General features: G+C 38.4%; 1 protein-coding gene across 9 annotated transcripts in view; it reads left to right on the top strand.

Annotated features, from left to right (window-relative positions):
* The window catches only part of RIPOR3 (RIPOR family member 3), a 54,223-nt gene that overhangs the window by 10,465 nt on the left and 17,525 nt on the right, over window positions 1-26,233 (top strand). For 7 of the 9 annotated variants that reach the window (XM_085314050.1, XM_085314046.1, XM_085314047.1 and 4 more), the window contains exons 2-11: window positions 11,654-11,782; window positions 15,438-15,584; window positions 18,659-18,737; window positions 19,495-19,518; window positions 19,655-19,708; window positions 20,542-20,691; window positions 21,304-21,367; window positions 21,756-21,799; window positions 22,507-22,632; window positions 24,565-24,710. In XM_085314050.1, coding sequence (XP_085170176.1) covers window positions 11,682-11,782; window positions 15,438-15,584; window positions 18,659-18,737; window positions 19,495-19,518; window positions 19,655-19,708; window positions 20,542-20,691; window positions 21,304-21,367; window positions 21,756-21,799; window positions 22,507-22,632; window positions 24,565-24,710 — 935 coding nt within the window. In that variant the 5' untranslated portion in view covers window positions 11,654-11,681. The remainder of the gene's footprint in view (window positions 1-11,653; window positions 11,783-15,437; window positions 15,585-18,658; window positions 18,738-19,494; window positions 19,519-19,654; window positions 19,709-20,541; window positions 20,692-21,303; window positions 21,368-21,755; window positions 21,800-22,506; window positions 22,633-24,564; window positions 24,711-26,233) is intronic. The other 2 variants (XM_085314051.1, XM_085314052.1) reach the window with 1 other exon arrangement.

Here is a 26,233-nt window from a genome sequence, read left to right as displayed (position 1 = left end):
AATATTTTTGCCTTAAGAAAAAAATGTGATAACTGTCTCAACCTTTAAAGAATATCAAAAGGGAGTTTTCACATGCCCAAACAGATACGTTCTATTAGCTGACTGTGAAATATTTGAATTAAATATCTATAACAAAAACATAGATCTGAAAAAAGGGAGTTTATGAAGTCTAAGGCAGATGTGACTTCTGCAATCACTTATTCTGGTAGAAGGCACCACTGCTCTCCTTTTGAGATATGTTGTCTGAACGATTTTTGTGAGCTCTCTCTAGCCAACTTCCAGGGAAATAAACTGTATTAGAATAATCTGTTGAAATAGTAGTCTTTGCTGGCCTTTTCTAGGCTCAGATAGATTTTAATGGAGTACTAGTCATTGTAGATCATCATGGTCTTTCCTTGTTAAACTATATCCAGAAGTCTTCAAATTTGCCTCCCCTGATTTTACTCCTTTTAAAGAATGATGTTGTAGTTCTATTTAGACTTCAAATAATACAAAGTGTCTTCTAGGCAAAAACAGACTGACAAAGCTTGAATTTCTAGTTCTTTCTAGTCTTTCAGCTGTTTCCAAAGCTATCTACTTTGAGTGTATAATATTTAAGATCCAGTTATTTCCATTTTGTTTTGTTTGGATTGTTTGCAATTAAGCATTCTTTCAAGTGGGTTTTATTTAGCTAATTCCATGACAAAACTAAGCTCTAGGGGAATGAAAAGAAGTTCCAGCTAGCCAACGTTTATTTTTATTATTAATAATTTGTATTATGATAGTCCTTAGGGAAACTAGGGCCCCACTAGCCCCAGTTTCCTCTGCATGTAATGACTGTGTCTCACAAAGCCTTATACAGCAGTAGACTCTTTTTTGCTGTCATGGCTTAGGGCAAGGGACCCATTCTGTACTGCAAGGGAGCAGATGGATGAAGAATTTATGAAGACAAATCATGAATAATTTTTAGAGAATTTAGACTAGGATTCAGAGGGAAAACCTGACGCATCTTTTCTATGGAAACCATAACTAATGCATTCTTCCAGTGTCAGAGCCAAATCATGATTACAAAGGTCTTGTTCCTCCTTTCTCTGAAGTCATGGCAAAGCTCCCAGTGACTTTGATGGGAGCAAGATTGGGCAGAGAAGCAATGGTCTGAAGAACCTTATCTGTTTCTGAACTAGCAGCAGAAAACACTTTATATTTTAAGGCCACATTGATGTGCAAAATGAATTTCAAAATTTTTATGTGTAGCCAAACTTCCATCAGAGCTTACAGTTTTCACTGCATCTGATTCTAGATGATTAATCTGCTTTCTATCCTACAGAAGCCTTAAAAAGAGTAATTTAGAGTCATTTCATACTTGCTAAATGCAAAGGAGACACAGGGCCAAATCCTCAACTTCTCTATTTCAATAGAGTTATGGCAGTTCATATGAACTGAATATCTGGCTAGTGTGAATGGGATACTCATGTGAGTTAAGTGAACAGAATTTAAGCTGACATGGAGATGGGCTGGCTGGATTGCAAAGGGGAAGAGCCTTGAAGTTAGTGCAGCAGTGCAAATTTTCATCAGGAATGGATTTGCCACCTATTTCTCCTCCCCCTAGGTAAAATCACCAGTCTTTTCTGCAAGCCACAATTCCAGATTCAAAATCTAGAYAGAAATGTTCCTGAATCTGGCCTATCTGATCTATTCTCCTGTCCTCATTAGTTCAGTTTAAAGGGAATAAAACATCTGTTTCTAAGTACAGCTGTATGGTTAGTTTGTGGACTTTTTTTTTTTTTTTCCACGCAAAATCTCTAGATCTGGCCATTTAAGACACAGATTTTATAGGAGCTAGAGTTGGGCTGCACAAAGTTCACCTCATTAAAAACAAACCCAAAGCAAATAAAAGTAGGGAATAACAGCATAAATGTGGGCCATGAATGTCAGAGCATGTGTGTTAGAAATGAGTAGGGAATGAAGGGAAAAGTACAGAGATATCCACAGATATTCCAGGCTCCTGTTTATTTCCACAAGAAAACTTTACATGACTGTAGAGTGTCCTTGTGTCTACTGAAAGGGAACATTAGGGCAGAACATAGTGTTAGGATTTCTATGACAGTTACCCTAATTCATTAGAAAATATAATGAGTTCAAGCCTGTGTCAGAAGATATTGAGCAAATTCATCCTAGATAAAATGTTTAAACACGCCAAATGATTTTTGAAACTTCAGCTGCTAGATGTCCAGTGAGCGACATTCTAAATTGTCTTGATTTTGATATCCTTTTCTAANAAAACCATTTGCAATTACAGCTATTCAAATTCACTTGTCAATAGTGGAAATACTGACTGTGCAAAAAGCAAAATAAAAAGCCTATGTTTATTCAGCACTAAAGAAAATATTTTACTTTAAAACGTAAGATGTTTCTCTCCCACCAAAGACATGCGTATGTCCCTGTTATGTTACCTTTTGTATACTTTTTTTTTCCCAATGTTCTTTGGGATACTAGTCCTATCCTAGCAACTTCATTTTTTTTCTATGGAGCAAAATCATATTGATAACATTTGTGGGAACAAAACGTTGTTGCTACGGGAAGTTGTATACAGTTTAATGCCTGATAAAGGGACAGTTTTCACAATCAGAAGGTTAAGTGACAGAAGGTTTCTTCCACTTCAGAAGCTTGCCCTAGGACACCTACCAGTATGCCACGATACACAACTTCACTTCTTGAAGGTATTAAAAGACATCCCACATACGGCTGAACATGAAATTCCGCAATTATTGAAAGATTGTCATCTGTTCTGATTAACATATGAATGTAATAATAGGAACACTCATCTACCCTTTATGGTGGTTTCTACTGAAGATTAAACACTGAGCCTTTCTACAGCCCTAAGGCTGAGATAAAGGGCTGGGGTGGGGTGGGAGGGGGTCGTTTTTTTAAAGCTGACCTGGCAATAGGCTTTTAGGAGGCTTTAACATTGGCCAGTGGATGGAGATGTGATCATGCAGATTAAGTCTATATGTAACATGTTCAGATATAGATTGGGGCAAGTAGAGAGAAGAGATGTATTGCAGAGGAATATTCCTTGGGGTTTCTATTTAAGAAGGAGGAACCTCTCAAAGTCAGAATTCATAGGATTCAGCGCATTGCTTCCAGGCAAATTTTTGTTTGTCAGAAATGGAAGAGACTGTTCATCTATTGTAAATTGTTCTCTCAGCACCATCTGCTTCTTCTCTTGTTAGGAATTTGTTTTTAAGCATTCATTATAATGTAGCTAACTGCAGACTCAAATTCTGCCAAAGCTGAAAAAGCTGCAAGTCAGGCTAGCGTGTGGAGACTGCCACATTCCTGAATCTCTGATTCAGGCTTGAAAGTTTGTCATCAAGTTTGAAATTGAAACCAGAGGAGCTAGCAGCAAACCCTGTGCTCATAAATCAGCTGATAATGGGTGAATTGTTCTGTGCCTTTCCCTGAAGAGGAAAGCAAAACAGTGCAAAAGTACTCAGAGCCCCTAGCAGAGCTGTGATGTAGGCAAGCATGAGAAACTACGTGTGCCCGTATGAATAGGCCACATACTGGCAGAGGAACTAAACAGGGATTTTGCTTCTATGCAATCTCTGATCTCTTCTTATTACAGTATTACCAAAAAGTAACGGTGGGATTTACAGTCAACTTTGATTYCAGGTAACAATTTGCCTGGAAGAAATAGGTGCAATACGTCAGTGTGCAATCTGTAACAAGGTCCGCTTTGTGCTTCATTTGTTTGGTATCCTCTGCCGCTAGAGGGAGAAACAAAGGTGACCACAAAACTATCCCTTGAAAAATAGTTTCCAGCTCATTAACTAAATATGGGCCAACTTCTGCTGTTGGGATTCTACTGGAAGTCTGGAATAAGTGACTGATTAATTTCCTCTAAGGTACATCAGCATCACTGGGAATAGCATTTGGATCTATATGGATGAAAGCTGATTAGAAATACAGTAACATTTTGGATCAAGCTTGGAAAAAGGTCACTCTGGACTTGAAAGTCCAGTCCTCTGTTCAAGAAACTACACTAAGAATGGTTACATCATATGCACTACCCCCACACATGGGAAGCTGTTTGAAAGGACTGCTTATGATACTAAAATTTATTGCTGTATGACAAATCTGAAGTCCAGAACTTCAGTCTCATAAGAGTGAAGAGTCCAGCAAACCTGGACTCCAGAGCTTCACTTTCGGAAGCTGGCATAAAGCTGTAGATGGGCCTTTGCAGTGAATGACTAAAGCAGTAACTTGGGGCAAAACTATTTGTCTGATTTTCTCATTATGGCTTGAATATGCTAGGAGGAGGAAAGTGTGTGTCATRAATTTGGTATTTAAATATATTTTTAAGAGTTAAATTTGCCCATAAAAAAATTGAAAGTACTAAAATGAGGAACATACTGAAGCCTCGTCTTTTTAAATAATGTGAGATATGAGTGTAATTCTTACTAAAAATCAATKAAACTATTTCCTAAGAGCCTAAATTGCTTTTGAAAATAGGATTATATTCCTAAATCATTTGAGATTTTGAAAATACAACCTGACGGATGCAAGTTTGATGCAAAGTGAAGGGCCCATCTAATATTCTGAGTTAAACAGGTTTAGAGCAATAAGTTCTGTGGTATGTAGTGTAGGTATGTAGAAAAGCAAATCTTCCATTAGTAGCCTCTGTACCTTAAAACAAATTGYTATGTAATTGTGCTTATTGCTCAGTCTTAAAACTGCAGAAATGTCTGATGAAGATGGGTGGATAAAGGATTGTTCATGTTTCTATACAGCTATAGATCCGCTGGATATTACAGCACTGTGGCTAAATATATCTCTCTGACTGGTAGAAGATGGTTCCCTGTGTGGATTGCCTTTCTCTGCATAAAAGGTTGAACCAGTTTAGCTGTCTGCATTGTTTTATTCTCATTACAGGAGGCAGCAAGAAGGAAGACAGGAGTAGTGGTGAGATGGGTAGAGCAGGAAAATGCAGGGGAGAAGCAAAATTGACTTAATGYTTCAGAGATGGATGGTAAAAGTAGCAAGAGGAAAATTTTCAGATGCTCATCACAGGGAGCTACAGRGAGTAATGTTCCCATTTTGGGAAATGTGTTTTAGCATATAAGCTTGATAAAATATAGAACATACATTTTCAATATCTGTAATTACAACGGCTGTTCCCCTGTCTGCATAGTGGACAAGTTATTACAGGTTATATATGCTGGCATGAGATTCTAGTTCTGGATGAATGATACCCTGAAGTCAGAATTTTGGCATTACAGTGAATCACATATAACCTGTGCAGATTGTCCTGTGCTTCTTTGATCTTGAACTTGCAGGGTAAGGATATATCTGAAGAAAAGATCTCCATTTGTATGTAATGCTGTGTGAAAATAGCTATATTGAAGTGCAGCATCAAGGACTTTTTCTGTCTCTCTAATTCAAATGGCTTTTCATATCTAGAAAAATAACCAGGGAATTTTTTCTTAGTTCCTTCAATAACAGTGTAAATAGGATGTCTGTGTAATAATTGAACAAAAATGCTGAAAATTTAAGGGTTTTTAATCATAAATTTGGAATGTTTATCTAGCAAAGTAGACATCACCACTGAGGTCAATGGTTTTTCTAAAGAATGTTTGAGAGCAAAGATTAAATATAGTGTGTACTTTCCCAGTGGATTCAACACTGTGCTGTACACAAGATAGTCATTTCATTCATTGTTCGGTCAGTCGTCTTCATTGTATACACCTTTAGAGAGTAAGGTCTGAGTCATGTTGTTATCACATCTCAGGAGTTTCATTAATTTTAATGGGTCTGGATTCTGTAATTGTCCAAAACTGCAATGTAAGTGCCAAGATCTCRAAACTTCCAGCCTATTCCAATATATTGAAATCACTGGGAAAGTTTCACTGGTTCAGGCCCTGACCAGCCCTCAGACTTTGTGCCACTAGATTGTGGCAATTTGATTTTTTCTTTATCAGTGTCATGAAAGACTCAGATGCCATTGTCTGCTGCAAGTGTTTTGAAATTGATTCCAGCCATTGCAAGGAGACAGAAATGGTAATTAAATCCTTGTTCCCAAGTTTGAAATAAACGAGAGGAAGAAAAATAATTGTGAATATATCGATGTGATGGTAGGAAAACTTAGCCATGTTTGCAAAATCAGTCTTGACTTAGACTTATGCTAGAAAGTTTCTAGATTAATGATATCAGGGTCATCTTTTCACCTATTAGGTATTTGTGGTACATATTTCTATCAGTTAAAGCCCTAGTGCAAATGCAATTATACCAGCAAAACTGCTTTTGTGGTGGAGTTTATAATAAATTCAGGGAAGTGATATAARTAGCAAAACCACCTTTGGCTGAAGGTTTTTTGGAACAGCAGTTGATTTGTTGGAATTGCAGATCATTTTTAGAGTTAAGTAATAGAGTAAGTCCCTAAATGTTCATCTACTTAATTACTATTTATTTTGGTTATATACAGTGAAAATTGAGTTTCATTGGAAAATGTTTAGAACCAGTTCTGACTGKTGGGCTGTCATGGAGATGAAGTGAATATTCTGAAACTATTCTCTAAAAAGACATAGATTCTGYGTGACAACCCAGTAATCAAATTTATATAGACTGTTCCGTGTGAAAACACAATACTAAAAAAATTCTTCATGTAGGCACAAGTATCAACCATGTATTTCAGAGTCAAGGCTGAAGTCCCTCMAATAAAATGGTGGGCACATCTGCTACCCAAAAAAGGGTTATGTTATGATAATACAGACTAAAATCAACTCTGTTTGGTTTTCACAGCTAGAAGATAGAATGACCCTGTCATCCTTGCAAGTAAAGCTAGTATAATGTGGCCAATGTTATATTTGAAAAGTAACAATGAAAATGAAAAGAGAAAGGAGAAAAAGAGAAAGGAGAAAGAGAATGAAAGGAGAAAGTTAGCATCAAATGATATAAAAGAAATCACAGAATTACAGAATAGTTGAGGATGGAAGGGACCTCTGGAGATCATCTAGTTCAAACCTCCTGCTCAAGCAGGGTCACTTAGAGCATGTTGCACAGGATCGTGTCCAGGTGGGTTTTGAGTATCTCCAGGGAAGGAGACTCCACAATCTCTCTAGGCAACCTGGTCCAGTGCTCTGTCACTCTCACAGTGAAGAAGTTTTTCCTCATATTCAGGCAGAACTCACTGTGTTTCAGTTTGTGCCTGCTGCCTCTCGTCGTGTTGCAGGGCACTACTGAAAAGAGTCTGGCCCCATCTTCTTTACATCTTTCCTTAAGGTATTTGTAGACCTTGTTAAGATCCCCTCTCAGTCTTCTCCAGGCTAAACAGGCCCAGCTCTCGCAGCCTTTCCTCATAAGAGAGATGCTCCAATCCCCTCATCATCTTTGTAGCCCTTCACTGGAATCTCTCCAGTGGTTCCATGTCTCTTTTGTACTGGGGAGCCCAGAATTGGTCACAGAAATTACTGTGATCTCATGGTCTATCCAGAATCATAAATGTGATCCTAAGATCACTTTACTGTCTTAAGTGATTGACATTTAATAGATTCTATTTTATCATATGAATTATTTTATATAGTGACTAATGCTTTGCTTGGTTTCAACTTGGCTTTTATTTTTTGTTTAATATGCAGCTGCAGCTTGCTGAAGCCAATGAACAGTGGGTACTGACGTACTAGYGAGATATGTAGTCACTTGTTATCTAGGCTATCAACTTGATGCATGTATCCATAATTCACTGTAGGAAGTAAAGTCTAATACAGTTTTTGCAAGCACACAACAAGAAGCAAATGTGTGTCTCTTAAACAGATCATTCACAAGYGGATCATTGTAATGTTCTAAGAAAACACGAATACCTTACTTTAGCAATAGTTCACCAGGTTCAAGTGAACCTCTAGGAGATATTAAAAGAAAAACATGKCTACCAATTTAAAGCACAAAAAACAAGCAGAAATATTTTGCAAGAAGTCAGTGAGTCATATTTTCCTCATAAAATTGTTGAAACTATTGTGCCTAGAAACAATTAAGTATGTGACTAGGGTTGAAAAAGTTTAGCCATAAACACAAACAGACACCAGCTTTTTGTTCATAGAGGATGAAGGCCATTTGGTTTAAGGAATAGCCTAATACTAACACAAASTAAGTAGAACATGCAATTTGAATGTATTCATTGCTGCCTAAAAGCGTAAATGTTTGGCCCTGTATGTCTGGATACTTGGGAATACTGAAGGTTAAATGTTAATACAGGATATTGGGGCACTGAAAATCACTGAAAATAAGGACAAACAAGCATACTCATTTAGTAAAAAAAAGAAAACATTTCTTTCAATTTATTCAAAAAAATGTATTTTGTAAGACCTGAAGTCTCAGATGTACATATTAAAATCTTATAGTAAGTTATTATCTGGCAGTTTGGAAGTCTGTTTAAGACTCACAAACATTATAAAGCTTTTTCAACCCTTTTTCTTTTCTCTAGCAGGTGAGTATTTTTATCGCCCCTGGCAGTGKGCACCTTCCACTGGGCCTGATATTTTTTTGTTCTACATGTGCCCGCACAGAGCGAGCTACCATATTCACAGTCTGTGCTTTTGGGGAAGATTAAAAGGGAGGGTATATCCCTGATCCCAGTATTGAAGAGATTTGAAGATGTTGTCCTACCTAGTAGAGATTGCAGTTTGAACTCAGCTTTGTTAGGGGGTGCTTATCTGATTTATTTCTAGCCTAAAAGGAGAGTTCAATCTGAGCAGTGTCCAGATGCTTTTACTCAGGGGCAGTTGTAATGTAGCTCAGCACTTTTAAACAGACACTCTGGCTAGCAAAACACTCTATTTAAACAACTGCATTTATAAATCTTTCTTACCATAGAATGCTGTCATGACATCCTACTTACGCCCTTCTAGACAGAAGTGTGAAATGAGCTGTAAGATTTCTAGGTCATTACCAAAAATATATTGCAGGTGTATACCATGACTTTATCAACATTATTTCAAAGTAAGATAGATAACCCCTTTAGTGATGCTCTTAGGGTTATTTAGATTCCTTTCATTCTTATGTGAGGAAACTGTATCTGTAAAAATATGCTTGTGAATTGTATTTGAATGTAGCTATATATGTGGCACCTAAACATGACRGTCAATGGCCTTGAGGGTTGAACCTTTTGTGCAGTTAAAAAAACCAACAAAAACACCAYCATTTTTAAAATGTTTATGGCTATACATAAGTGAGCCAGTACATCTCTCATTTACACAAATTTGTGACAATTTATCTTTTTTGGAGTCCAGAATAGTATTTGATTTATACTAACATATGTGGTAACAGAATCAAAGCTAAGAATTTAATTCTTTCACCAGCTGAGCTGTGGGAATCTGTACATTTCAAACTTTACTTTTCAAATCTAGAGTTCAATACCACAAATTTTTACTGCAGGCATCTTCTCAGCAGTTTCAACTTCCCATTYCCTGTCAGGGATCTCCCTGTTTTTGTTTAATATCTACAAGCTTCAAAGCCTTTCAGACTTATGCTATATAGGCTTTAGGAGTCCTATAAAATCATGCAAGCTTTCTCCTGCATTTCCTCCCTCTTTTCTACTCATGAAGTAGGATTCCTAGGTAGGGAGCTAAAGAATGGATCCTGGGAATCTGGCTCAGCCTTGATGAGGGATTTGGTCAATAACCATCAGGCTGTTCCTTTTATTTTTTCCTTTAACAGCTTATTACGCAATGACATTTTTCAGTAAGTTGCATGTTTTTTCAGACTAATGATCCTTTTGATGGGGTGACTGTTCACAGACTTGTAAGCATCTGAAAACTAAAGGAACAAATGGAAAATATTAGAAAACTTCAGCTGTAATGTGATGCAAGTGCCCTCTCTGGTTAGGAGTGTAAAGGAGGCATCCTTTCAAAGCATGAGAACATAACTGCTGTGCAATTTGATTAAAAGGTGATTGAGATGCACCTAAATCCGTCCATGTAACAGGTCTCTATTGATGCTACTGAAGCTGTGGAGTCCTATGGAGTTTAATGCATGGAGGTACTGAATAAGTAGCCATACCCAACACTTTTCTTCTATGCAACAAACAARGTAGCTTGCAAAGCAGGTAACTGTTTGGCTCAAATTTATGATTGCCAGCTCTTGTTCTAAAACCTTTTGTCTGTTTTTCATGGATGYATTCATGAGCTTGGCAAAGCCTGTAGAACAGACAAAGAAATAGGAGTCTTAAGACTTCACTCCCGGGAACTAGCAGAAAGGTTTCACATCACCTAATCGGTTCTTACTCAACCAGGATCTCTGCTTATGGAAATCCATGTACAACTTTAGTTACTGCTGTAGCAGATAATGGTACTTAAAGCATAGTACTTTACAGTAATACCCTATACCTGTAGATTAGCCCAGAATTTGCAAATTATGYTCAAAATCTCATCTCTCTTGGGAAGTATATTTAACCATCAGTCTTCAATGCTTTACATGCATTCTGGAAGAACACTGAGTTAGGTTCCTCTCCAGCCTAGTGGCAGAGCCAGGAAAGAGTCTTGTTCTGAAACTTCTGGGCTTCTAGTCTGAATAACTGCAGTCATGCTGCTGGAATAATGCTGAGGCACAGGGACTGGGTGCAGATGTTTTTTCCAGTATCTACACTATCTAATTTAGAGCTTCCAATGGTTTGGAGCACATTCTGTAATGCAGGACAAACTTTTTCATGGAGTATCTCCATGCAGACCTCCTTATTGGAGTTTTTCACTTCTGTTCATACTTCTCTATAGAAAGAGGTACTCCAGGTTTTTTGTTTTACGTAGTCAAAATTCTCAGCAATTTCARATGGAGTTTTATGTAAGAACTAAGAGAGGAAATTAGGATTTGGCCCTCATTTTGGCATCATTTAAAAAATTAAAACAAAGATGCTAGTTATGGTGTTTACATTACACCAGCCTGTGGGGGGAAGGAAGGGAATTATTCTGTATATTAGCTGTCTGGGTGATTTTCTACAGCTGCTTTGAGGAATATGTCTGTTACTTATATTGTAACTTGGATTCTATAGACATATGGCAGAGAACACAATTCTCCAGAAAGCAAAGGAGTTTGACTGATGGAAAACAGAAGARAGCAATCCAAGAGAAATTCTGCCAGAGGAGGAGCCTGAACCTGAATTTTACTGTTAAAACCAGACTTCTGCCTGGGGCTTAAGTACCACTCTCAGCCAAAGCCCTAATTCTACCGTTGACTTCAGTGTGGCTCTGCACAGATGCAAAGAACTGCTTTTTGGACCTGACTAAGTCTGGGGCTTAAGTATGGTTCTGGCATCCAGACTGATGTGGAAATGTGTGGATTGGCCTGAACTCCTTCTTCAGCAGTGGGACAATTCCTTTATTTTTATTATTTTTTTTTTAATCAGAAATGCAGAGAGCCTATAAGTTGAGGGTATTCTGACTTTCACACTGTAAGTTTGCAAAATCGATCAGCAGTTGCAGAGGGCATGAGAGATTTTTTTTCAGATGATTCAGTTCTATATTAATTGTGATGTGGATGGCAACAGAGGAAATGTGTTTAGTAGACAAGTATTTTTTTCTAGTTAATCTAGTGGCTGTTCTGAGTTTTCCCTTTCTTGCAGCTTAGCACTGTCTAAGTGGGAACAGCCAGAAAGGTTTTCACTCATCTGTTTTTCTGTTTATTTCAGAAGCCAGCAGAATTACTGACTGGCAATCATGTCGGTCAAACTCACATTCGTCTCTCCTGGTGATGGAGGTAGTATCAGCAGAAGTTGTTCCTTCACTGGATTCAGCACTATGCAAAGCAGAAAATTAGTGTAAGTAACTCAAAAAGAAAAGCACTGGCTCATCTGGACAAGAGACAGCAGGTACCATGAATGTATTGGCTGACCTTAAGCATCCATATACAGAAATTGTTCCTTAATTCTTATTTTAAAGTCTTGAGTATTGTYATTGTGCATTGATAAGCAGCTATTGCATTGTATTTCAGAGATGGCTGTATTTCAGYGGTTATGTAGCAAAAGTGTTTATAGTGTCCATTTCTTTCAGAAAAATGGTTATATGAAAGGTGTTGATATGAGAGGCTACCTAAGCTCTATTTGTWATAGTCACTGTCACTCAGTTCTCTGCTGTGTTTCTGCAAGCTCAGAAACAGATAGGAGCACAGAAATCACCTTACTTGCTAGCACATGAAGTAGGTCTGATATTCAAACCAAAATGATACCCGTAGAGAAATAATATCCCCCCCCATTTTTCTAGTTTTCATAAATTACTGATTTAAATGGATGAAATAAGAATTAGAAGGAGCTATGCCTTTCATAGAGGTTCATGGGATATTAGTGTTTGGGATCTCAGCCTGCTTGAGACTTGGTGTTTGATGCGCCATCATTCTGCAGTGTTTGATGCATTCTGCCCCTGAGTCTGTGCTCTAGCGACCAGTCCTGCTCACATCCTACTGACAAATTCTGGTGATGTCAGTTCTCATATAAAATCTTCTGAATAGTTAGGATAGTTAAAAATCTCATAACGGAGATGTTTAAGGTTTATTCTGACAAAATATGTAATTGAGCGCGACTAAACTCCTGTAGAGCAGAGCAACATTACCTTGGAGGAAGGACTGCTATCTGGCTCTGCTACAAACGGAGGAGGGAGGGAAGACAAAGACGACTACTGTGAATTCACTACTGTCAGTAAGGTCAAGAGTATAGGCAGGGTTACAATACAGTCTTCCAGTTTTCAGTCCACTGCCATAATTGCTAAACCATGCTATGCTACTTTTCCCTTTTTGCTTATCATACATTTTAGCATAGCACTGCTTTACGCTGATAACTCTGCAGCTTTTCCACTAGAAGCATTCTTGTTCTTTTTGTTTTTTTGAATTTAATGATCCCTGTATAGTCTGTGGAGTGCTTTTAGAAGGTATGATTTATAAATGGAAAATTAATACAAATTGTGGCTGCCAGTGCATGCCAGAATAATGACAAAGTGAATCATTTAGAAGCATCATACAGAAGTATTAAAAATATGCCTCTGAAAGTATTGTACTCAAAAAATCTTACTGTATATAAGTAAAATATCTGACTCATCTCATAAAACATATTTTCAAAGAATCAAATGATTGAATTAACCTTTTAGCTAAACACAACCCTGGTAAAGTGTGAGCAGAAATGAATATCCAACACAATTGTGACCTAATCAAGAAGTGTTTACGTTTGAATAAATAGATTTGTTGTGGAAACTGAATCTTGTTACTACACCTAGCAAGGGTCAGACATCTTAAATCACAAGTATTACTAAGATCTTGAGAAAAACACAGGCGATATATTATATAAACAGACTTAAGCTGGCAGTACATGGTGGGAGTTCTTGCAGGGAAAGGATCTACCAGGAGAAGTGTTGAACAGCTGTTGTTCCAACAAAGGCATATCCAGCAGGGTAAGAATGCTCCAAAAAGAAAAGTTCATTATTTCCCTTAATACTATATTGTGTTATATAGCAATATATAACTATATATAACTAATAGCAGCTATTTGTTATTAGCTGCTTAGACAAAGGAGAGTTTTGTTAAGGAACCTCCATCCTCCAGAAAATTCTTTGATATGATGATGTGCACTAGGTGTGCACATACAGCCTGGTGAATACTGAAGAACCTTCCCCAGCATAGTGAAAAAATTTTCTGATCACCCTTTCCTAACTAGTTTCCATCTCAGGCACAGTTGCAAAACACAGCAGGAGGCTGCAGGGGCCCTATCCAAGGTCTGTCCAAAAGATGACACACAAATCAGGTCCACATGGAGATTCTTGAGTAGATGCTGAATATACTTTTGCACTTCTTTAGCAACTTCCTTTYGAGGCTCTCAGTGAGATACACTATTTCATTTTGCCTTACAATGGTTTCCTCAGGAAGTAAATATTATTACTATGGTGTGTAAAATGAGAATCTGATACTTAAATTACTAAGTTCACAAAGGAATGTAGCAGCATAGCATCTAGCTTTTTGATACTCTCCCTAAAATCCCATGCTATATACTCTATGTTTTTATGCAATATATGAAAATGGGATTTTAAACTCAAGGGTTGCTAGACCAGGACTGGGAGCAGCTCTCAGGTTTGCTGGGCTGAGGATTTAATCACCAGACTCCTTGAGTCACCTGCCTTGACCTCAAGGCAGCCAGTGGATAATTAAGCCTGTTGGAGTTCATTGTTTCCTCAGGTGAACTAAATGTAGGACAGGGATTCTGGAGGGGGTAAGAATGCTACTCTGAGGGTAACCAGTTGGCTCAGTCTGGTGGAATGGAAAGCCTCATAAWGTTATTTTAGAGGCTTGGCTTCAGGTTATTAACAAAAACTAGAAGAAAAATAATTAAGACTTGGAAGAGTGCAAAGGTAGAGGYGAGCCAGGTGGGAATCTGCTGGTGTGAAAGAATCATTTGCAGTGTTTGTATTCTAGTTTGAATGTTGTGGAGTTATAACTAATGACTGGCTAGAGGTTTCATAATTCTTCAGGTTAGAAGTTTTTAGACAGTTTTTGCAATTGCTTTTGAAAGTAAGTAGCATGTTAAGCATTGAAAAAACACCTTGCATGTAATCCATGCTCAGTAGCTGTCTTTTCTAAAATATGTTAGGAGTTTTAAATGAACATTTAAATGGGTATTTCTAAATGCTTTCTAGGATATCTTTACCAGAGTGACTGATAGTATTAAACATGTAGTCTCTTTTCAAGCTTTAAAACTAACGTATGTGTTAGTTATAATCTGTTTAACTGTTGTGTCCAGGCTGGTGTTTAAAGTGTTAATGGTTTAGCACATTCAGTGTTTGGGGATTACTGATAGCTGGAGAGCAGAAGCCTCTTGAAATCTAATTCTACCTCAAGTTCACAGTTGGACCTTGAGCAGACAAAAAGCTTGTTGCCTTGRTTTCCTGTATCTCTGGCGAGAGTAAGAATAAGGACATCCTTGTCCCCTTACCTGAATAGCCCTATGGCTGAGTGGAACAACTGCTGTGAATGTGCCCRCAGAATCAGGTCCTTAGCTGCCACGCAAGTCTGTTGAGACAATTGTTAGAAGTCTGAACAGTAACCTATTACAAAAATGAGTTTTTTCTTGTTCCCTGCACCACCTCAAAAGAAATGTATAACTSCACAATTTTCTAAATAGCCACTAGGCTCTTCAGCGTCTATCTGAAGCTGGGGAGTTAGATATTTAGATATTGGTTGAATTATAGTTTAGGAGTAATTCTTGTTTTGATGAAGTTGCAAAAAACTTGGAGCTTCTCTGCRCTGGAAATTTAAGACTGAGCCTCGTCTTTCTAATGTTATCTGTGAAAGTATTCTCACCACTTTTAAAAGCTTTTTTTCTGTTGAGTAAAGGTACTTGGGATTAGGTGTATAACTTCTAGCCTGGGAGCTCTGTGGGTTAGGCATCTTCTCTGTRGGTTTTGCATTTTTCCCTTATTTGTTTTCTTTTTCTACAGAAAGTCTCTCAGCAGAAGTTCAGTGAGATCAAGGATGTCACTGAGATCCCCCAAGGTTTATTCTTCCCTGCAGAAGGGAGTAGTCGTCTGGGATCCAAAACCACTTCAGGTGAAGAAAATTTTTGAAGCTTTGAAGAAAGGACTTAAGTAAGGACTTTTTAAATATTGTAATTGCCTTACCTACTCATAGTGCTTAAGTCTATGTATCACATTGTTCTCTGTCTTTTCTTGGATGTCTAAACTTGTGACTTTCTTGGACACTGGATTGTGACCTTATAAAGCAACAGCTTTTCTTAGCTCTTTGCCTGTCTACTTGCAAAGTCTTCTGGTCTGCTAATGTTCTTGTTTGCTCCTAATCTGTGACGTTTTTCTAACGTGAGTGATGGGAAGAACTTTGTGGAGAGATGGGAGACTGTCCATCTCTTGAGAGCACAGCTACTCCACAAGGAAGAGAAGCTTTCAGATTGTACAGGGTGGCAGGCGGGGAGTCTGCATATCAAGGGGAGACTTGAAGAGGAATTGGACGGGCAAACCTTGGGGGTGACTGCAAGAAAGCTTCTGGAGAGGGAGTGGTGCAAAATTTGCTTTGACTCAGAAAGCCTTTGAGCTGACTTAAAACCAAACCTGAAAGCAAGGGTGTGCCATGCAAGGACACAGTGGGGAGACTAGATCATGAAATATTTCTAGTCTCTTTATGCTAATTCAAGAACAATTAAAGTAAAGAGGTATGTATTCTAGTTTATTTTTTTTTAACAGGATGTAGCTCTTGAGTTTAAAAGTCCTCTCTTATCTTTGGGCAGCTTATTGTAAGGAAAAGGTCCACCTGAAAACTTTAGCTGACTTGAGGTGATGGAATAGAACTGTAGAGCTGTAGTAAGACTACATCTTCTTACTGGCAAGGTAAATTACACTATTAAATATGCTAGGCACATTATTTTGCTTTAAATATAGCACCATTTCAGAGTATTGTTATAGCTGACTGCACAGTCAATGTTGCATTAATMAAAACTCTGGTAAAAAGGCAAAAGGTCAAGTTAGTCCACAGTCTCCATCAGCAGATCTGGGSTGTATGCTGTAGGCATAATCAGGATCAGAGGATAGGCTGGCAGTCTGTATTTTGGGTGTTCTGGCTTTGAGGAAGCTGTCAGTTACCTCACTGAAACAGTGATATAATTCCACAGTAATGGAATGGCAAACAAAAAATGGATGAACTAGTTTTCTTGGTATTATAGACCAAAAGTAAGAAGCAGTGCTAGGTGCTACTTAGCTGCATCTTTGACTGCAACAGTTGTGGTAACTCATCAAGCTTTAATAGGATCCTCAAATATAATAATTTTATTATATAAATATTTTATATTTTTAAAAAACATTATGTATATTTTAATCATTACAGTTGGTGTTGATGGCTCTGGGCTAAATTTGTAGGAACTTTATTTTATTTAAAATATCATTCTATAGCTTTTTCTGTTGGCATCCCACTAACAGTTCCTTCATGTATGTTACTGCCATCCTCAGAATTTTGTTACTGTATTAGATCATAGATTTTTAAAATAAGAACACGCACAAAAAAGAACAGTAACAACTTGTTGCAGACTCAGATGTTGTGCTTTTACGCCAATAAAAAACTATAGTCTTAGCCTTAAAAATGTGAGTCACTGTCTTATTAGTGGATTTAGATTTAAAACAAATAAAGAAATCAAATGTTTTTTTGTACAGTTTAGAATTTATCAGGGATTAGGGAGGAGAAACCATAAAATGGATCAGAATTTGTTCCCACTTGTGAAAAGAATGCCATATGATCAGGCTTCTGCCAAAACTGAGTAGCTAACTAATTGACTAAAGTAACCTACAGAAAACAGCTGTATCAAATAACAATGCAAAGTCCAAATTTTAAATAAATGCAAACTAAGCCCAGTTTCTGCTGGAGCAGCTTGAGTTTTTAGTACAGAGCTTGTTTTACGTGCCTCTTTCCTTATAGTTATGGCAAATATCTCTTAATTCTGTTAACCCTCTGGGTACCATTCCATCAAGCTAGCAACCCTAACATGCTTAAATGTAAAAATGGTGAAGCTCTCTTAAAAAGAAAGCAAACCCTTTCCTGCCACCAGCTTTGGCTGCTCCTGCAGTGAGCTGTTAACTGGCAAGTGTAAAGAGCAGGCAGCTGAGTGCTGGAGCCAGTGAGGGCCTTGAGGGAACTGAGTTTGTGGCAGTAAGAAAATGGAACACACTAAAGCACATGTGAAGAAGTGCAGCTGTCTGCACAAACACACGTACTTTGACTCCTCAGATTCTGTGCTCCTTATATAGTACTATAGTTTCTGTTCTGGAAAAAGCAACATTTACATCAAGAAAGTGTCTAGCATAGTCAAGRTGGCATTCAGCTGTTTGCTGAAACACTGGCATCCATGCTACCTTACATGCGGAGTACTTCTACGAGCTTAATAGAAGAGTTTCATGCTGCAATTCTTTGGCTTTGTGAACTGGAKTTGGATGATGAATATTTACTCCTTCTTACAATTTACAGTAAGTGTAAGAAGCAAATGAACTGGCCCTCTACCTTACAGAAAAGACTCTAAAAGACCAAACAGGAGTAGTTAAACTGGACAAAGAGCTCTGTCAGCTGGGTTATGTGTGTTAGAACCTGCTGTTCTCTTCTTACATTCCTCCTTTCCTCTTGATTTTGTTAGTTCTTGCAGCTCCACTGTCTTGTCTCTCCTCAGATTGCTAGAATAAAGCCCATCTTTAACTTGAATGTTTTTTATTTTTTAGATGGAATGAAACAAGAAACAGCAAATATGAGTGCAGYGTGCATATTGTACTCTGCAAAGGCTTCCTTCTTGAATTGCACTGTGGCATTCCATATCTTGAAGGAATAGCAAGGTTTCAGGAGATTTCCAACGTACAACATCCTTAAATGTTAGGTAGCAATATCCAGCATATATTGGCACTCATCATGTACTTAAACTCCTCTTTAAGAGATGCTCATCTACGTCTGTTTTTCACTTTTTAAAGAGTGACTCTGCATTTAGGACAAATGTTTGTCTGTGAAAACCACCTTTTCTCCTCCTCTGACCCTGATGCTTTATATGGCCATTYGTAACTTCCAGAGAGTAAAACAAGAAAAAGAAGTGGCTTTGCAACATTCTGCTGAAAATTGTTTGGGGAGATGTTATAATGAACATAAAGAGGACTATAACACTTCAGGTTTTCTTCTTTTCCAGTGAATACTTGGAAGCACATCAGGCTGAACTGGATTATCTCTCAGGTCGACACAAAGATACGAAGAGGAATTCCAGATTGGTAAGAATACTCTTGACATTAATCACTCTAATGACTAACAACACTGACACAAAAACAGATGGCATCTCTCATTTCTGGGACTCCCAGGAGTTTCCTACTTTCAGCATTGAAGTGAGATACAGCAGGGCATCACAATTTCAAGTTTACCAAGCAAGTGTGGGCTAGATGTGAGAATTGAACTTGGGATTTCACATTCTCAATATCCAGCTGTGTATTTTCAGATCACGTTCCTTTTCTTATTGAGGTGGTGTCTGTCTGGTGATCTGTGTTCATGCCTGTGTCTAGACAGGAATAGTCGTAGAGGTCAGGCTTCGCTTGGTAAATGTGTCTCAGCAACTTAGATTCTGTCAGGTTCACAGATCCCTAGGAGTACCATCAGCAGCGATGTTAATGCAAAGACAATTCATAGATCCAACTTTGTCTTTTGTTTGGAACATAAAGTCTTCTTTCATACCTAGATTCAAAAAAGTTCAAAAACTCCCATATACCATAACCAATGTCCAGATCCTTGTTACAGCTGATGATGAAACTGTTATTGTCTCACTTCAGGAGTTTGGGTACGCAAACAAACTAGGAACAGAAAATGAGAATACTTCTAAATATATTGGACTTAACTGTCGTCKTGTAGTGAACAATGGCTCTTAATCCCTTGCAACTAAATAAAGATAGGCATAGTGAGTGTTGCAGTAACTATGAAAGTATCTTTAAGTACAAATATACATACTCTCCTATTCAGCTGGTTGTATTTCTTTTTCAGGCCTTCTATTATGACCTGGACAAGGTAAGACTTGTGCTGAGGAGATGACATTGCAAAAAAAAAAATTGGAGTGATGCTCACTCTGTTACTTAACGACATGTTTAGGAAATACTGAAACAATTTCTCAAGTTCTTTGCTCTCTCTCTCCCCTTCTTAAAAGCAAATTCGCTCTGTGGAGAGATACATCAGAAAATTGGAATTTCATATAAGCAAGGTAAGGGAATTCCTGGTTTTTGTGTAAGGCTTACGCCGCTATATAAATGCTCTCTGATTTTTTTTTTTAAAAAAAAAAAAACCACTCCATCATACCTTCTTTGAAGGGGAATAACACTGGATACTTTTTGAAAGTTGTGACCATTCTTTACAGAAGGAGGGTTGGCTTGTTTATTTTTTCTTGAATGGTTCCATTCAGGTTGAATGTTGGGCACAACCCAGCCTGAGCCTGCCTCTGAAACCAGTTTGCATACTCTGCCAGTTTATTCAGAAAAATGCTGATGTGGGAGGWCTTTCATATCCCCTCCCACAGTGGACCTAGATGGGCGGTTCTGTAGACTGCAGGTCTAATAATCTGATTCCAAAGGAATGGATTCTTGCTTTTAACAAAGATTAAAACACTTTTAACACTTAAAACATTAAAACAACTTTACCTATGCAGAGGGGATCAATTTCTTGCTTCCCAAGTAATTTTGTCGTGAACAAAGTATTTCTTTTTCTCTCTCTGTTCTGTCATGATGATAGCAGAGCAAATAGTTTATCAATATCTCCTCCTTCTTTGCAAGAATGTCTAAATGTAAACATTGTGCACTTTATTCAATCTGTAAAGTGSAGGTGTTGCCACGTGGTACAATGCTCTGATAATGTAATTAAAAACTTTTATTTTTTATTTTTTATTTTTTTTGTCAGGGAAGGCTGTGCTGATGTTTCTTCACAAAACTTCTTAAAACTGTGCCAGAGTAACTTTTGTTCTTTCTTCTCTCTTTCCCCTCTTCCATTCCTTAAAAAAAAAAAAAAAAAAAAAAAAAAAAAAAAAAAAAAAAAACCTTAAAGGTAGAAGAGCTGTATGAAGCTTACTGTATCCAGTGCAGGCTACGAGATGGAGCTGCTAATATGAAACATGCCTTTTCCTTGTCTCCTTCGACTAAAGCCTCCAGAGAGAGCCTAGTGGAGCTTTACAAGAATTTCCAAGGGTGCACAGAGGTAGGAAATGCTGCACACATCTGGCAAGGAGCTGACTGTTCTGTTCTTAACCAAAAATGTGCCAAGAGTTTCTGAAGGCTTTTTAATGGTGTGGGCTTAAAACTTAAGATACAGGTACATAATGCTAACTAAAGCTTGGGAAATGAACTCTTGAAATCTCTGCCTTAACTTTTCAGCAGAGTAGTTGGCCACTACTCAAATTGGCATCGTTCATTCATGAAGATGAGTGAAAAGTCTTTTGGATTTCTGCTTTATTACTGGAGCCCAATATAACTTTTTGGGGAAGTAATGAGAAAAGTAATGGGAGTGGAATTGAATACATAATRAATATGCTATGCTATTGTTACAAAACAAGCTATGAGAGGTAACTGAAGGTGATTTGCTCAAGCAATTCAGCTGCTTTGTAGAGCTGCATCACAGTTTCTTATCTTAAAAGTAGTTTGAATAGACTCTGCATTGGCCTCCATTAGTGAAAATATTAGTGTGTCCTTTTTAAAAAGGTAAAATCTAGCCCAAATCCTTTAGAAGTAGAATAAGAAAATGGCATGCACAGCAAAGGTAGTTATTCTACGTTGCTTTTCAGTCACAGTGACTATTCAGTCTTCCTTTTAGGATATGTGCTTTATAGAAGGGGCATTGGAGGTCCATTTGGGAGAGTTTCACTTGAAGATGAAAGGTACGTTCCTTTCTCATATCCATTCAGAAGCTGTTTATTCTGTTGATGAGTCTTGAAGGAAGAGATTTCTACATAGTAAACCCAGGATCAGTGTTAGTTGCTTCCACTGGGTTTCTGGATCAGACTCTGAACTCTGGTAAACTTCTGTTTTGTTTCAGTGTTGTATAACGTGATCTGCAATGGTATTTTACATTTGAGAACAAAAGCTGGCATGTTTTCTTCCCTCAAGTMAATGTTGTCCTTATAAGAGTGTTTTGGGTTGCAACACAGCTTCCACATGGAGCTGTCTGCAAAGGGTGTTAGCCAGATACTTTGTTTATTGCAAGCTGAGGCTTTGGGGGGACACTATGAAATTCCACAAATATTGGGAGTTTTCTTCTCTTCTCAGGACTAGTCGGCTTTGCACGTCTCTGCCCAGGAGACCAATATGAGGTGCAGTATACAGCAATTCATTTTCTTTGTTTTACTACTGTGATTTTGTAGGAATGGGAGAGCAAGGGTGCAATGTGTAGGAGGGGAGCAGGAAATAGAGTATAACATAACCATGTTCTGCACTGATGAGGACAGTGGTGTAGCACATTCACTAGTACTGTGGCTTCTGAGGCTGAAGAAGGAAAGGCATGACTTAAATATTTTGAGAGAGTTTAAAGGATGGCAGTGATTGCCTATTGAAGCCAACCTGGCAGATGATTATGTGTTCAAAGCTACCCTACAATCARCCAATGTTGCTGCCTCTTTCTTGGCATACTTTGGCATGATTTGCATGTATCTTAGTATGTTACTGAGTTGCTTTCCTACTTCTAAGGGTTCCAAATCGATTCTTACATGCCTGGTATTTTAAGTACTGCTGCACTTGAGTACGTGACTTAGTTCTGCAAGTTCTTCTAGAACGGATGGGAGTGTTTGAGTTAAGACATTAGAATGCACAAGGCTAATTTGTGCCTCCCACCATCCACCTTCTACCATTATCCAAATTTGTAAATATATAGCAATCAAAGAAAATGCTTTGCCTCTGCAGTACTAGAACAGTGAGGCTTTTTTGCCCGAGAGCATGTTCTGGGATGTGCTGATCCATTTTTTTTTTCTKTTTTTTGGGGGTGGGGGTGTGTGTTTTCCCTCCACCTCTCCATGTTTTCCAGGTGTTTGTGCGCCTGGGACGCCAAAAATGGAGGCTGAAAGGCAAGATTGAGACAGATGACAGCCAAACATGGGATGAGGAAGAGAAGATTTTTATACCTAATCTGCATGAGAAGTTTGAAATCAAGGTGTGGTGTGTGATRGTTGGGCTGGAATCCGTGGGTAAACAGGTCATCTGTCATATTGCTTACCTGTTAGCCTACCATGTATTTTTCAAAATTCTTAAGCAGTATGTTTTTGTTCACTTAAAAATGGCAGTTAATGTTCTGCTTATTGGACAGATGTCTGTTTCTTTTCTTTCTAGTGCTTCTGGTACTGAACCTATTTTAATGCTTCTGCTTTCCTGCATTTTGGAGGCTGGTGTATGTGTGTTTTTATGATGAATACCTGGAATTTTTGAGGGTCTAATGTTTACATATAGAGACAAAGGGATGTATATGTGTAAAGTGTGTGTGTGTATATATATTTATATATACATATATGTGCATGTGTGTAGCCCTATCTTTAACAGCAAGAGACCAGTACCAGTGGTCTATGATACACTGGTGATGGGTTGAGGGTACTCCSTGGGGGAAGCTTGTAGTCTTCATACACTCACATGCAGCTGCCCCTGGCAGTGGTTCGAGTGCTGGCAGTGGTGGTGTGATGGCAGGTGGAGCTGATCCGTAAGCAGCTTTTCCACTGTAGCCTGGCATCTTTTGTGGGCCGGACTCTGAGGCATGACTCCTGTCAGCCGAGAAGGGAGCTGAGACTGCAGGCTGTGCTGGATCCAGTGCTACTAGGAAACAGTGCCAGCGCCTGGTTTCAAGTTCTGGCTGCCGTGTAAAACAGCTTTTGCAAGATTTTTTTTCCCTTCCTATCTGGAAGCAAGAACTGGGTTACGTAGGATAGACTTTTTGACATTTTGCCAGCACAGCCTTTAGAAATGTGCTTATAGCATGTTTTTGCCACCACTGCACAATGAAAATCAGATGAGAGACTAATTCATACGCCTGTCTTCCCATAATATTTGTAAAAACGTATATTCCTTTTTGTGATGATGAATCACCTAGAGTTTTGGGGAGTTAATATGACGTTTTGCTCTTTCTGTCAGCTTGAAAGGCTTAAATTAACTAAAGTTCTCCAAACCTTCTTGCTTTTTCCACCTTATACTTAATCTTCACCCAGTACAAATACTTACTAGGTTTAAAAACAACCCCCCCCCCCCAAACCCTCGGAAATGCAAAAGACAGTTTTCCAAAAGGAGCCTAGAGACTCCTAGGTTTCCACAGACTGTTAAAGGAGATGTAGACAGTTGAGTAATTCCTGAAGTGGACTTTTAGTACTTGTGCTGAAATTCTGTGCTAAGTCTGACGCTGCTTTGTAGCCTTGGATGTTCAGCTGAAGTATGTTTTCATAGCAAGTATTTATTAGCTAATGTTTTATTAGATTTTTAAAGTAGCAGAAGCAGCAAAGTGCCAGACTGGAGAAAACTGCAGGCCTGAGCTACTGATAACAAATTCAGAGCCTCCTGTGGGCTTAGAGGAAGGACTTAGACATGTAAGTTCTGATCTTAGTCTACAGCTGAGCTCATGACAGTTGAAAAGGTCATAGTGGATGCAGACAGCTTTGCTTCCAGGTTCTTGGGCAAGCGAGAGCTGAAGCAGTCTAGTGTAGGTAGATGGTATTTGTATTGTTTGTACATTTTTATGAAAGTCAGGCTTATATTCTAATATGTACAGCAGGCTATACAATAAAGGCAATTATTTGTGTGTGCCAGAACCAGAATTGTCAGAACTCCAGACAAAACTTACCTCTGAAGTCATAGTCATCCAAATTCTGTTGTTGGAACAGATAGAGCTGTATCTCTCGCCTAGTCAGGAGCCTCCTCTCTGTTGGAAGTTGTCCATGACCTGGCCCTTATGGGAATAGTCTCCCTCAACAGTTTACAAGCCCAGACTGAGTAGCCAAATTTTAAATTTGTTGTGGGCGTCGAAGCAGATTTAAGCTCAAATCCTTTTCGTGCGTGTGAATCTTAGGATTGTCTGGCAGGATGAAAATGGATCTGTTTGTTCCCGCAGGTGACAGAACTGCGAGGACTAACCACTATTCTAGTTGGTGTGGTGACATGTGACAGCATAAACTTCTTTACAACAAAGCCTCAGGCAATCATTGTGGATATAACTGAGCTGGGCACCATCAAGCTACAACTAGAGGTCCTCTGGAAGTAAGTACAGCTTCAAATTTAAAAAAGCTGGAGCTAAAAATTTGAAATGAATTAAAGGCTCCTAAATGTGTCTCTTAGCAGCATTCAACATCATAGTCCTTCTTTCTATTTGCAGAGCAGGTGCTGGATAGATAGCGGCTACGTGCTTTCTCGCAGCAACTTCAACCTGATCTCGGTCCTGGGTGGGGGAAGATAGTCCCTATTTCTGTTACCCTGCAGTTCTTTGTACTGATATTATCATGGCTAGCTACACCTACCTCTTACTGAGCTCACTACTTTGTCAGAGTGAGCATTCACCTCTGTAGTCTTAAGCAATATGCGTACCTCTACAAAACATGACCAATAAAGCTTTAGAGTGATTAAACAAAGCTGAGAATAACACCTTTTAGGCACAGTAAAATATATGGCTGAAATTTAGAGTAATCACTGTTACTAGATCACAATTCTTTAAAAATGAAGCTTCCCCAAAGACTTAGCTCCTTTGTATTTACACTATGATCACAGTTGTGGGAGGCCTGTTTGTGCACTACAGGGAAGCTCAGTAATAGACACACATCTAAAGTAACTTTTTTAACACGGTGCTTGTGATTTGAGAAATTGTTTTATAATTCAAATTTGTAAATTGATTTATTTTTGTAGTGAATTACTGATGTTATTAAAGGCAAATGCTCACTTCTGTGGATGCTGCATTGAAACTTYTTCCTCACTCTAGACATACTACCTTAGATTTTTGAAGTAGTGCTGTTGTCTTCTGATTCAGGTGTATCACTGCAGTCTTGCTAGGCTGTATCTTCTATGCACAGTTAGATTAGCTGTGTCTAAGCAGGTGTATGATGAATTTAATGTAGTCCTTTCCCAACAGCAGTATCTGATATACTATAATTTGTAGCCCTGTTTACAGATCATGTGATAACTTTCTACACTTAAGATTTTGTTTTTGAAAATGAGTGACCTGCTTCCTTGAGAATCTCTGAAGAAGTGAGGAAAATGATGTTATGGTTGGCTAACTACTGGGTATGGTGGGATTTTTGTTTGTTTTGGGTTTTTTCCCCTTTTCTTCATATAGAAAGCCGGTATGTAACACTGCAAACTTAACAGCAGACCTGACTGGGGCTGGGAAAGAAACCCCATTTTTTTGGAAAGCCAAGACAGCAGCTTAATGCTTGGGACTGTCAGCCCATACTGAGTGTCTTGTCTGCAACAAATCAGAACTTTTTAACCTGCTGCCATCTTGATATAGCATCCAATAATATAATGGGCACTCTTCACTAGAACTGTTACTTATGGCTTATTGTAGTGCCTAGTTCTACTCAGCCCACCATGGAGAAGTAGCTTTTGAATGTGCCTAATAGTAAGAAAGGCTACTATTTGACCAGACTTGTAGGCCTAGTCTCTCTCCAGGAAAAGGAGAAGAGGAACAATGCTTAAATTAGGAAGGGCAGGGAGTTTGCAGACCAGGCTTGCCCATGACTCAGCCTTATACAATTCTTCTCCTCTGGCTATGTTGGTCTCTTGTTTTGTTA

This window comes from Rhea americana, unplaced genomic scaffold, assembly GCF_003343005.1.
Source record: "Rhea americana isolate MKP2758 unplaced genomic scaffold, rheAme1 scaffold_4, whole genome shotgun sequence".
In the NCBI taxonomy this organism is placed as follows: Eukaryota; Metazoa; Chordata; class Aves; order Rheiformes; family Rheidae; genus Rhea; species Rhea americana.
Note: the sequence above shows the minus strand (reverse complement) of the source record. Positions and strands in the feature narration are given on the sequence as shown.